The sequence below is a fragment of the Pelobates fuscus genome, chromosome 4, assembly GCF_036172605.1.
Source record: "Pelobates fuscus isolate aPelFus1 chromosome 4, aPelFus1.pri, whole genome shotgun sequence".
NCBI classification, from domain to species: domain Eukaryota; kingdom Metazoa; phylum Chordata; class Amphibia; order Anura; family Pelobatidae; genus Pelobates; species Pelobates fuscus.
Window position 1 is genome coordinate 56,570,001 of NC_086320.1, and position 14,237 is coordinate 56,584,237.

General features: G+C 44.3%; 2 protein-coding genes across 2 annotated transcripts in view; one reads left to right on the forward strand and one right to left on the reverse strand.

Annotated features, from left to right (window-relative positions):
• The window catches only part of POLR2K (RNA polymerase II, I and III subunit K), a 153,090-nt gene that overhangs the window by 98,606 nt on the left and 40,247 nt on the right, over window positions 1-14,237 (reverse strand). The gene's annotated exons all lie outside the window — the stretch shown is intronic.
• RGS22 (regulator of G protein signaling 22) overlaps window positions 1-14,237 on the forward strand; it is a 110,279-nt gene that overhangs the window by 29,335 nt on the left and 66,707 nt on the right. Inside the window, exon 13 of the mRNA XM_063451206.1 lies at window positions 7,343-7,468. Coding sequence (XP_063307276.1) covers window positions 7,343-7,468 — 126 coding nt within the window. The remainder of the gene's footprint in view (window positions 1-7,342; window positions 7,469-14,237) is intronic.

Here is a 14,237-nt window from a genome sequence, read left to right on the forward strand (position 1 = left end):
TTTAATTTTTTTTTTTATATATAATTTTTTATATTTCATTTATTTATTTGTTTCTGTTTTTATTTTTTTTTCCCCCCGTTTTTTTTTTTTTTTTCTTTCTTTTTTTCCCCCTTTAAAATTAAATTTATTAATCTTAATATGAACATGTATAGATGGATCTTTTCCTCCCCCTCTCTTTCTATAGTGCTATGGTAAAGTTATACTGCTAGTGGAGGGGTTAGGGTCTGAAAATGGAACTTATATGTGTGCTACCGGTTCTTCCATACTGCCCCGTGGCCCTGGTTGCTGAGGTTGCTGACCTAAGGAAGGTCGTGGGCAGGTGATAGCATGCTCCTGTCCTTATTATTAGGCCTAAGTTGTGCGTGTGGGGGGACGGTGAGGCCAGAGGTGTAAAGAGGTCGGCCCTGGGTATGTGCTGGGGGGGGTAGGCCAGAAGGTGAGCACAGGGGATGTACCTCCCAAGTAGCCCGGGGATTTTGCAGAATGGATCATGCCGGTCTGGCCAGTCCCGTTCCCAAGTCCCTGAGGTCCCCCCTCTTCTCCCCTAAAAAAAAAAAAAAAAAATATTCTCGGTATACTTGCTGTTACTTGTCAGAGTCCATGGGAGAGTTCCTTGTCTTAGGCACAGTAGATAAGCCGTCTGGGGCCGACGTGGTATTTTTGCCTGGGTAGCGGTGTGGTGAGCTAGGGTGCACTGCTCTGCTGGGTCCACGTGCAGCAGTCCGGGTCAGACCCCAGCACAGGAGTAAAGTTCGATGCAGGTGGCTTGAGCTTGTTCCTCGGAGGGGGTGTCCGTTGTGTAGCAGGGTAGCTGATGAGACGTGCAGGGTCGTGGTGAGTGGCATCTTGGTGCGGGTAATGCTGGGTTCAGGGAAGTGTTGTGGTAACCAGTCCTGCGATGCGTGGCCGGCCTCCAGTTCCTGCGGTTGTGATCTTTTCTTTCTAGATGGACGAGGAGAACGGGGTCTAGTATCCGGACGGAAGGCGGGGGTTTGTTGCAGTAGTTGGACCCCCAGCGAGTCGGCAAAGGGGCCCATCTCCGACGGGTGCAGGAGTATATGAGATTGTTCGTCCTTTCTCACAATCAATTTGAAGGGGTGGCCCCATATGTACTTCAGCCCCTGTTGTTGGAGGGCCATGGTGAGGGGTTTAAGATCTCTCCTTTTCTTCAGCGTTAGCGGAGAGAGGTCTTGAAAGAAGGTAAGCGGAACGCCTTTGAATTTGGGCTGTTTGTGTCTGGCTGCCTGGGTCAATTTTTCCTTTGCCGTGAAGTGGTGAAGGCGGGTGATGACGTCCCTCGGGATGGCTTGGTTCAGATTGGGCGGTTTCAAGGACCGGTGGGCCCTATCTATTTCCAAGTCACTTGGTGTAAGGTCAGGGACCATCTCTTGAAATATGGCCTTGAGTGTGGGCAGTAGCTGCTCCTGGGTGACCGTCTCAGGTAGGCCGCGGATTCGGAGATTGTTTCTCCGCGACCTATTATTGAGGTCCTCCATGCCGTCCTCCAGGGCTGCGATTTTGCCATGGAAGTAGGCGATGTCCTGGGCATGTTCCTGTGTGGTAGTCGCAATTCTCGATATGCGGCTCTCTGCCTGGTCCGTCCTGGAGGCAAGGGTGGCCATGTCAGTTTTGAGGCCTTCTAGCTGCTTGGTGATTTCCGCGGCCACGTGAGTTTTAATGTCGGCGGTTGCCTCGCGGAGCATGCCTTGCAGAACCCCGATTGTGAGTGGGGCAGTTGGGTCCGGTGAGGGGATGGCATCTTCGGGCCCAGAATCATCTTCTTCAGTTGGTTGGGAATCCGTAGGCCTCTGTGAGGTGGTCGGTGTGCGGAAGAGTGTCGCCACCGATGGGGTTTGATCCTTTTTCTTTTTCCCGCCGCCCATTGTTCTGGAGGTCGGGTGGGGTGAGTGGTACCGTTCAATGTTGTTTTGGGATGGTTGTGACTATCTGGGGTTTCGATGTTGGTGGATTATCGTGCTGTGGGGAGAGAGAGCTCAGGAATCAGGCGTCCATCTTCCTTCGCGGTCAGGCTCCGCCCGATGGTTACTTTTTTGTATGTAAAATGTTGGATTTATGAGGGGCGGAGCCTGACCGGGGAGCCGATCAGATGCATAATCTGTGAGCTCCCGAGCCCGGTCCTGATTTAAAGCGAAAAACGGGGGGAAAATACCAGACCCTGAACCCCAACTTACCTTACTCGACGACACCAAAGCTGGGGAGCAGAATGATATCCCACACTCTCGGAAAGACCGCTGGATCGGTAGATCAGAGGCTTGGGGCCTACACGACGCAGTGCAGGGGAGAGGCGGCCGCTCTCCCAGCCCTTCAAAGCGTGCGGCACCTGAAGTATCGGGCCGCCCCTCATCCCTTAGGACCGGTGGGGGTTAACCCGGTCCAACCACCCGCAACCTGTGAACCCACACGGCTAACTGGCGACCTGGAAACCCGCTTGAACAGGCTGATGGCAAACTTCTGGGCAAAGGTGGAAGCTAGACACACAGCTACACAGCAGCAGCCTCGGGCGGGCAAGAACACGCCGAGGACCCAAGTAAGCAACAGCCGGAGGGGCACAAGGAAGCTCACAGGCATAAGCCCGACGGCACAACCCACGACCCGCCACAAGAGCCAACTTGGGGTGAGGGCCCCAAGGGGCAAAGCCCAGACGCATCCCCCAAGCAAGCAGAGGCGGAGGCCTGCGCATGGCACGCGGCGACACACCACCACAGGCCTGGGTCCTACCTCAACAGGAATATACCCGGCCTCTTCAATCCCCCGAGTTAATGGAGAAACAAAGCTGGCCCTGCCACAAGACCGGAGCAGGAAGGTGACACCGGCATGCCCCTGGCTGACAGCCGACACCAAGGACTCCTACCTGCCACAGCAGATGCTAGCCCACGCTCACACACTTCACCCACGCACTGCCCGACCGGGTGAAACACAGACCGCAACACAGCCGCAGCAGACAGCGCAGGGGGAGCCCATACAAGGCATCGGATGAACCACATAGCATTGGGACTTAAGGTCTAGCAAAGGACTCTTCACCCGTCCTATTTTCCCATCTCTTTACTGTTATTTTTCAACACCATGCAAAAGTTGTAATGCTGTATGTACCAAAGCACTTGTTAGCTAACGTAGCTCATTGAAGTTTATACTGCATGATGTCTAGCCTCTAATAACCTAATCAGCCTGATCACGAAGCCTACACGTATTATACACTAGCTTAGTTGTTTGGCTTCATTAATCGTCGAATATCTTAATTACCCTGATGACAAAACTACATAGACATCACAAAGTGCACATAACCAATCTGTACTGTTAACTGTCTAGGTAATATGCGTGCACAGCTTATTTAATATCCCTATATAACCATATTGATACCTTGATACTAATACTACAACACTCTATTCTTTAAGCAGGTTATTTGATATATGTTACATCTTGTTGTACTCTTGTTCTTACTTTACAAAAAAAAAAAAAAAGTGCAAAAACCTTGACTATGTATGCCACTCGTTAGCCATGATATTGTGTACTCAACATGTCATCGTTCAAGCTTGTACTTTCCTCTGCACTCCAAAAATAAAGAATTAAAAAAAAAAATGTTGGATTTATGTCTTTGGAAACAGAAATATGTTTATGTGCACATGATGCAAATTACGATATGGAACCGTAAATTTAAGCAATTTCATCCATGTATTTTTTTATACTCTGCCCCCTTACACAGAACTGCCTGTTCCCTTTAACATATATGGCAGGCCACTGTACACAGTATTGTCCGTTTCTTAAAAGCAATTTAAAAACAAAACAGTCCCCCAAGCCTTTACACTTGATTGTGTATCAAGCAGATCTGGACCCTAGTGCAATATGGCTGATGGTTAGATTGTTGTATTTAATGGAACGCAGCCTGTATTCTGCTCAGGGGAATGACTTCACACAATATTGAATAGCAGCCCAAAACAACATAAAGAAATCAGCACATTTTATTTTCTTCTTTCACGAAATAAATGTTTGCTATCAAATCTTTATCCCCAGAGATGTTCCCAGTTGCCTGTGACATATAATCGTAAAGTGCTTTGGAAGCAAATGGCAGTGCATTAACACAAAAACCATAAATATTGAGTATCTGGCAATAAATGATTTATGAAATACTTGTGATATTACATACCTGCTTACAATCTGTGTGTAAGGATGCAGCATTCCTGAAGGGTGAGAGAATCCCTCCACCACCAATTAGTAATTGGTAGGGGATTCTGTGCAAATACTTCCACACTTAAATAGCTAGCTCGAAATCCAGGCTGCTTAAAGGAAGATTATGTGGATAAGGGGGAAGTGATGAGTGTGTTGAGATCATGAATATATTACAGTGATGGGACTGCTACTTCAGGTCAGATATCTGCTTGCTGACACTGGCAGCCAAATTCAGTCAAACTATTGCTCGACAGCAAATCCCATGAAGCTAGGCCAGTTGGGTAAGCCTGTGTGGTCTGTAGGTTGACCTGCATGGGAGTTGAAGGGTAGCAGCGATTTGAGATTTACAGATCTACAGGTTGGCTATTCTGGTTAGACTTGTAGTTCAGGCGGCACATTTGGTTACGTGCCACAATGTTGTACAAATAACCGTTCTGCTGAGACCTTACTGACTGCAAACACATTTGCATGAAGTCACAGAATGAATTGAGAATGTTCCAAATAAACTTGTTGCCACTATAAATATTCCAGGCAGCAGTAAAATCAGATTTCATCGGTTACCTAATCGGGATTTAGATGTTCTGCTGAATAAAGAATGATTTTCATGTAGGCGAAAACAGATTAGTGTAAGATATTGGCATTCGGAGGAGTTTATTTGTAAAGGGAAACATTCAACTCTTTTATACCTTAATATTTTATTTGTCACAAAACAGAATTTTATCTCAAGTAGGGAAAAGATAGGATGTGGACAGGGGTAAGGTGGGGGTGCTTGGTTGCAACTCTGGATTCATTAAATGGTTCTAAGAGGCCTGTCAAATGGTGTATGGTATTCCAAAAACCAATTTCCCCATATTGCTATAAAGCAATGTAGGTTGTTTGACAACCTGAAAGACATTTTTCATATTTCCTAGTAGTCCTAAGTCTAGCTAGGACCGCTTGAATATTAGGAATTTCCAGGCCTGGGCTATTGTTATAGTGGTTGTTATAAAATGCAGTGTAACTACTTTTTAGTAGGCATGTGCATGGGGAAAAATTTCGGTTCGGTTCGGCATTCCGAAATTCGGGATTTTCGCAATTCGGCACTTCAAGACTTCGGCACTTCGGCACTTCGGAACTTCGACACTTCGGAAATTCGGCAACTTCGGAACTTTGGCATTTCAGCACTTCGGAACTTTGGAAATTTGGCAACTTCGGCCCTTCGGCACTTCAACACTTCGGAATTTCAGAACTTCGGAATTTCGGGACTTCGGCAACTCGGGACTTCTCTTGCAGCCGCTTGGTAGATAACTCCCTAATTCCCACGGTATTAGGGAGTTATCTACCAAAAGGCTGAAAGACCTAAATTGGTCTTTCAGACAAATTTACTAACACTAAGTAAAAATTAAGTAACCAATCAGAGAGTTATGCGTCAAATTACACAGCGTGGGAAAATTCCAAAGAACTTTCCCACGCTGTGTAAAATGACATAGAGCACTCTGATTGGTGGATTTCAAACCAACCAATCAGAGTGCTGTGACAGGTAAATGTAGAGACTTACCTGTCAGTCTCTTCATTTACCTGTCAGAGCAATCTGATTGGATGGCTTAAACCCACCAATCAGAGTGCTCTGAGCCTAATTGCAGGGTGGGGCAAGGCTTTATAAGCCTTGCCCCGCCCTGCAGAGCTCAGTCTGCGCGGAGCCCTCCATGGGTGAAGATATTTTTATTTTTATTTTTTTTAAAGTGCGTCGGTTATTATGGTTTTTTATTTGGCCTTTTTTGGGGCTGAAAAAAGAAGATTTTAGAACAAAGAAAACATCGAATGGCAAGTTTTTTTTATTTTTTTACAGGTACATAGTTAAAAGTCCCCCCTCATTATTTTTAGGGTGAGGGGGGTAGGTAGGGGGATAATTTTTATTGTGGGGTGGAGAGGTGACTAGGGGTTTGGGTACCCCTAGTCACCTGGGGGGGACATTGGTTTTAGGGCCCCCACCCGCTGCTCAGGGGTGGGGGCCAGGGGGAGGACCTTAGGTCCCCCCCTTATTAGTATTTAGGGCCCCCACCCGCCGCTGAGGGGTGGGGGCCAGGAGGGAGGACACTAGGTCCCCCCCCTTATTACAATTTAAGGCCCCCACCCACCGCTCAGGGGTGGGGGCCAGGGGGGAGGACATTAGGTCCCCCCCTTATTATAATTTAAGGCCCCCACCAACCGCTCAGGGGTGGGGGCCAGGGGGGAGGACATCAGGTCCCCCCCCTTATTTTACTGTAGGGCCCCCACCCACCGCTTATTCAAAATTGTTTAATATGTAACATTCTTCTTTCCCTGGGTAAGTATATTAGTACTTAGGCAATACTGTGCTTCGGAACTTCGGCACTTTGACACTTCGGAACTTCGGCACTTCGGATATTCGGTAATTTCGGAACTTCGGGACCTCGTCAATTCGGACATTCATGTCCGAATTGTCAGAAATTCGGCCGAATTCATATTCGGACCGAAACGAATTGCACATGTCTACTTTTTAGCCTTCTAATTATGTTTCAAACCTATTCAATAAGAAAATGTCAGGTTAGGGAGTAGCCAGCTACTCTTTTCACAAGTGAGTGAATTTCCCTCCAGAATCTCTAGTCAAGTTTTGACATCTTCAAAAAACCTGGGTCATCGTACCCAGCGCCCCCTTACATTGCCAATTCATTTAATTATTTTAAAAAAACATTTTCACCTTTGTGTCACTCTTTTTTGCAGCAAATCAATAAGCTGTGATAATCCGTCAGTGATGCCTACTTTAACCATGGAGTGGCTGTGATCATTCAGCCAACCCCTTGTCTGCTTTTCTTTCCATTAGGAAAATTACCAAGCAAGCACATGTATATCACAGACATCATGCACAATGCCTTGTGAATACCAAGGCGCTATTAAAATTATCTTTATCCCCTTAAGGACACATGACGTGTGTGACATGTCATGATTCCCTTTTATTCCAGAAGTTTGGTCCTTAAAGGGTTAAATCACTGAACCATTTGAAGAAATGTTAGTATAATACACACCCCACTAGCTCGGTCTTTCATGTATTTTTATAGGTGATCTGAGCTGAAAGTGCTTTCAAATGACATATTTATATTTGTTACTCTCTCTGCATTTCTAAACATATGTATATTTCCATTGTGTCTCTCTGTTGCAGAAGGAGTACACAGTGAGCAGTATTGTTCTAAGGAGTTCAGAGATGGAGGACATGTTGCAAGCTCTGTATCTAGAAAATCGCGCAGGATATTTCTTCACCACCTTCTGTGAGCGATCGGGGAACAAGGTATCAGATACACCTAGCAGGCTAGCATCTTCACTCTCTGTATAGATATTATGTATCAATCTTTATATAGAGACGTAGCGTATATATTCACTCTCTGTATAGATATTATGTATCACTCTTTATATAGAGACATAGCGTATATTCACACTCTGTATGGATATTACATATCACTCTCTATATAGAGACGTAGCGTATATTCACTCCCTGTATAGATATTATGTATCAATCTTTATATAGAGACGTAGCGTATATTCACACTCTGTATAGACATTATGTATCACTCTCTATATAGAGACGTAGCGTATATTCACACTCTGTATAGATATTACGTATCACTCTCTATATAGAGACAGCGTATATTCACTCTCTGTATAGATATTACGTATCACTCTCTATATAGAGACTGCGTATATTCACTCTCTATATAGATATTATGTATCACTCTTTATATAGAGACGTAGCGTATATTCACACTCTGTATGGATATTACGTATCACTCTCTATATAGAGACAGCGTATATTCACACTCTATATAGATATTATGTATCACTCTTTAGAGACAGCGTATATTCACTCTCTGTATAGATATTATGTATCACTCTTTATATAGAGACGTAACGTATATTCACACTCTGTATAGATATTATGTATCACTCTTTATATAGAGACAGCGTATATTCACTCTCTGTATAGATATTATGTATCACTCTTTATATAGAGACGTAGCGTATATTCACTCTCTGTATGGATATTATGTATCACTCTTTATATAGAGACAGCGTATATTCACACTCTGTATGGATATTACGTATCACTCTTTATATAGAGACGTAGCGTATATTCACTCTCTGTATAGATATTATGTATCTCTCTTTATATAGAGACGTAGCGTATATTCCCTCTCTGTATGGATATTATGTATCTCTCTTTATATAGAGACGTAGCGTATATTCACACTCTGTATGGATATTACGTATCACTCTCTATATAGAGACAGCGTATATTCACTCTCTGTATGGATATTATGTATCTCTCTCTATATAGAGACAGCGTATATTCACTCTCTGTATAGATATTATGAATCACTCTTTATATAGAGACTTAGCGTATATTCACACTCTGTATGGATATTACGTATCACTCTTTATATAGAGACAGCGTATATTCACTCTCTGTATAGATATTATGTATCTCTCTTTATATAGAGACGTAGCGTATATTCACTCTCTGTATGGATATTACGTATCACTCTTTATATAGAGACAGCGTATATTCACTCTCTGTATAGATATTATGTATCACTCTTTATATAGAGACAGCGTATATTCACTCTCTGTATAGATATTATGTATCACTCTTTATATAGAGACAGCGTATATTCACTCTCTGTATGGATATTACGTATCACTCTTTATATAGAGACGTAGCGTATATTCACTCTCTGTATGGATATTATGTATCACTCTTTATATAGAGACAGCGTATATTCACTCTCTGTATGGATATTACGTATCACTCTTTATATAGAGACGTAGCGTATATTCACTCTCTGTATGGATATTATGTATCACTCTTTATATAGAGACCGCGTATATTCACTCTCTGTATAGATATTATGTATCTCTCTTTATATAGAGACGTAGCGTATATTCACTCTCTGTATAGATATTATGAATCACTCTTTAAGAGACGTAGCGTATATTCACACTCTGTATGGATATTACGTATCACTCTTTATATAGAGACAGCGTATATTCACTCTCTGTATAGATATTATGTATCTCTCTTTATATAGAGACGTAGCGTATATTCACTCTCTGTATGGATATTACGTATCACTCTTTATATAGAGACAGCGTATATTCACTCTCTGTATAGATATTATGTATCACTCTTTATATAGAGACAGCGTATATTCACTCTCTGTATAGATATTATGTATCACTCTTTATATAGAGACGTAGCGTATATTCACTCTCTGTATGGATATTACGTATCACTCTCTATATAGAGACGTAGCGTATATTCACTCTCTGTATAGATATTATGTATCTCTCTTTATATAGAGACAGCGTATATTCACTCTCTGTATAGATATTATGTATCTCTCTTTATATAGAGACGTAGCGTATATTCACTCTCTGTATAGATATTATGTATCTCTCTTTATATAGAGACGTAGCGTATATTCACTCTCTGTATAGATATTATGTATCTGTCTTTATATAGAGACGTAGCGTATATTCACACTCTGTATGGATATTACGTATCACTCTCTATATAGAGACAGCGTATATTCACACTCTGTATGGATATTACGTATCACTCTTTATATAGAGACGTAGCGTATATTCACTCTCTGTATAGATATTATGTATCACTCTTTATATAGAGACAGCGTATATTCACTCTCTGTATAGATATTATGTATCACTCTTTATATAGAGACGTAGCGTATATTCACTCTCTGTATGGATATTACGTATCACTCTCTATATAGAGACGTAGCGTATATTCACTCTCTGTATAGATATTATGTATCTCTCTTTATATAGAGACAGCGTATATTCACTCTCTGTATAGATATTATGTATCTCTCTTTATATAGAGACGTAGCGTATATTCACTCTCTGTATAGATATGTATCTCTCTTTATATAGAGACGTAGCGTATATTCACTCTCTGTATGGATATTACGTATCACTCTCTATATAGAGACAGCGTATATTCACACTCTGTATGGATATTACGTATCACTCTTTATATAGAGACGTAGCGTATATTCACTCTCTGTATAGATATTATGAATCACTCTTTATATAGAGACGTAGCGTATATTCACACTCTGTATGGATATTACGTATCACTCTCTATATAGAGACAGCGTATATTCACTCTCTGTATAGATATTATGAATCACTCTTTATATAGAGACGTAGCGTATATTCACTCTCTGTATGGATATTACGTATCACTCTCTATATAGAGACGTAGCGTATATTCACTCTCTGTATAGATATTATGTATCTCTCTTTATATAGAGACGTAGCGTATATTCACTCTCTGTATAGATATTATGTATCTCTCTTTATATAGAGACGTAGCGTATACCGTATATACTCGAGTATAAGCCGAGTTTTTCAGCACATTTTTTGTGCTGAAAAACCCCAACTCGGCTTATACTCGAGTCAATTGTCTGTATTATGGCAATTTGCATTGCCATAATACAGACTGGGGCTGTGGGGGCTGCGGGGGCTGCAGAGAGATGTTACTTACCTTTCCTGCAGCTCCTGTCAGCTCTCTCCTCCTCCGCCGGTCCGTTCAGCTCTTCTGTCAGCTCACAGTGTAAATCTCGCGAGAGCCGCGGCTCTCGCGAGATTTACACTGGGAGCTGACCGAGGTGCTGAACGGACCGGCGGAGGAGGAGAGAGCTGACAGGAGCTGCAGGAAAGGTAAGTAACATCTCTCTGCAGCCCCCACAGCCCCCTCCTACACAGTGCCCATCCACTGGACCACCAGGGAAGGAGAGCCCCCCTCCCTGGCCAGCTAGCAAGCAGGGAGGGGGGACGAAAAAATGTATATATAGCAATAATAATAAAAAAAATAAAAATAAAATAAAAATAATAATTAAATAAAAAATTATAATAAAATAAAAAAATAATAATAAAAAAGTAATGAAACAAAAAAAATATTAAAATAATAATTAAAAAATAAAAATGCCCACCCCCCACCATGGCTCTGCATCACACTCTGCATTACACACACACATACACACACTGCATTCATACACACACACACTGCATTCATACACACACACACACACTGCACTCATACACACACACGCTGCACTCATACACACACACTGCATTCATACACACACACTGCATTCATACACACACACTGCATTCATACACACAGCATTCTCATACACACACACTGCACTCATACACACAGCATTCTCATACACACACACTGCATTCATACACACAGCATTCTCATACACACACACTGCACTCATACACAGGGCCGGATTAAGAGCCCAGTGGGCCTGGTGCTGATAATTATGATGGGCCTAATTACAAAATCTTATTGACCAAAAACACTAAAACAGTCCTACCTCCTAAGCGTCATGTATCTGATGGAGATGATGCTGTAGGGAAACTCATAGGATGCAACTATGAGAAAACACATACCCTTTGCTAATCTCATGCTTTCATCTTTCAAGTAAACCCATACCCCCTAACAGCAGTGTCCAGTAAAGCAGGAAGTCTATGGATGCGGTAAAAGGGTGGGCTACTGACACAAATCACATAACCAGAACGTCCGAAAGGGCGAACATACACAAAAAGGGGGAATGTCTGTGTCCCTATGTCTCCCAGTCCCTTAGTGTTTGTGTCCTCATGTCTCCCAGTGTCCCCATGTCACTAGGGGACATTGAGAGACATTGGGACACTGGGAGACATGGGGACACAGATACTAGGGAACACTGGGAGACCTGGGAAATCTGAGACTCTTGGGGACACTGGGTGACAGACACGAGGGGACACAGGGAGACATGGGGCACTGAAATACTGTGATATATAGGGGACACTGGAGACTTGATAAAAACCTGGGTACAGGTCAAAATGTTGTGGTGTCCAATAAACCTGCTTAAAGCTATCACAGTGAGTGCCTGAGATTTTTTTCTTTTATACTAGGGGACACTGAGACACTACGGGCACAGAGACACAACGGGCACAGAGACACTATGGGCACTGAGAGACATGGGGCACTGAGACACTGATACATAGGGGACACTGATACATAGGGGACATTGGAGACTTGATAAAGACCTGGGTACAGGTCGAAACGTTGCGGTGTCCAATAAACCTGCCTAAATCTATCACATTGAGTGCCTGAGATTTTTTATTTTATACTAGGGGACACTGAGACACTAGGAGACATGGGGACACAGAGACATTGGGAGACTAGGGGACTTTGGGAGTCTAGGGAACACTGAGACACTAGGGACACTGGCACACTACAGACACTGAGAGACACCAGGGACACATGGCGATACTGAGATACTAGGGACACTGGCTGGGAGACATGGGAACACTGCCATGTCTCCTATGTCTCAGTCGCCCAGTGTCCCCATGTCTCCCTGTGTCTCCATGCCTCTCAGTGTCCCCATGTCGCCCAGTGTCCCCTAGTGTTTGTATCCCCATGTCTCCCAGTGTCCCTTAGAGTCTGTGTCCTCATGTCTCCATGTGTCCTGATGTCACTAGGACACTAGGGGACACTTAGAGACATGGGGACACTGGGAGACATGGGGACACTGAGACACTAGGGACAGTGGCTGGGAGACATGGGGACACAGACTAGGGGCCACTGGGAGACATGGGGCCACTGTGTCCCTAGTGTCTCAGGGTCATGGGCATCCGAAAGGGGGGGTAAAGGGGGTACTTGGCCCCCCTGGATTTTTCAGCTTGTGCTGCTATTTTTCGTTTTAGTGTGAGAATACAGTGCAATACCAGCGCTGGCCAGTAAGTGGCGCTGTGAATGGAGAAAGGCAGGAAGCTACAGCTTATCCCTGCCTTTCTCTCATGACTGAAACCGCAGGGGAGCAGCACAGAGGCAGCCTACAGAGCAGGTAAGTGAGGGATGGGGGGTGGGGGAGACCGCATAGAGGAAGGTAAAGTAGAAGGAACAGAAAGGTTCTGCAAGGGGCAGGAGGGGCCAGCAAGGAATAGAAAGGGGCAGCAAGAAGCAGGAAGGGGTCGAAAGGTTTTCAAGGAACAGGAGGGTAAAGTAGAAGGAGCAGCAAGGAGCAGGAGGGGTCAGCAAGGAGCAGAAAGGGTCTGCAAGAGGCAGGAGGGGTCAGCAAGGAATAGGAAGGGGCAGCAGGAAGGGGTAGGGACGGTCTGCAAGGAGTAGGAAGGGTCTGCAAGGAGCAAGAGGGGTCAGCAAGGAGTAGGAAGAGGCAGCAAGGAGTAGGAAGAGGCAGCAAGGGGCAGGAAGGGGCAGCAAGGAGCAGGAAGGGACAGCAAGGAGCAGGAAGGGACAGCAAGGAGCAGGAAGGGGCAGCAAGGAGCAGGAAGGGCCTGCAAGGAGCAGGAAGAGGCAGCAAGGAGTAGGAAGAGGGAGCAGGGAGGGTCTGCAAGGAGCAGGAAGGGGCAGCAAGGAGCAGGAAGGGGCAGGAAGAATCAGAAGGAACAGAAAGGATCAGCAAGGGGCTGCAAGAAGCTGGAAGGGGCAGAAAGAAGCAGGAAGGGCAGTAAGAAGCAGGAAGGGCCATCAAGAAGCAGGAAGGGCCATCAAGGAGCAGAAAGGGATCAGAAAGAGAGCAGAAGGGCGCAAAATAAGCAGAAAGTAGCAGAAAGGTAAAGGAGCAGAAGGAGCCTCAGAAGGCAAAGAAGACTGTGTCAAATGAAGGAGAAGAAAATGAGATTGGAGCACTTCATTCTGGACACCACATCATTAGGCGTTGGTACCTGGGCCTGGCAGGGAAACTTTGGACCTTCTCATCTCCCCAGGTAAAAACAAACAATATCAGTGTTAATGTGTTCACTTTTATTTACTGAGTGTCAGGAAACACAGAGGGCCGCTGGGTAGGGGTGCCGCTGATTGGCTAGATGGGTCAGCTAGCACTCTAAGCCAATCAGTAGCTCCCCATTCATAAAAACGTAAAACATTTTTATGAATCGGGAACTAGTGATTGGCTTAGAGGGTCAGCTGACCACTCTAGCCAATCTGCAGCACCCATGCCTGACGTCAATCTGCACTTCCT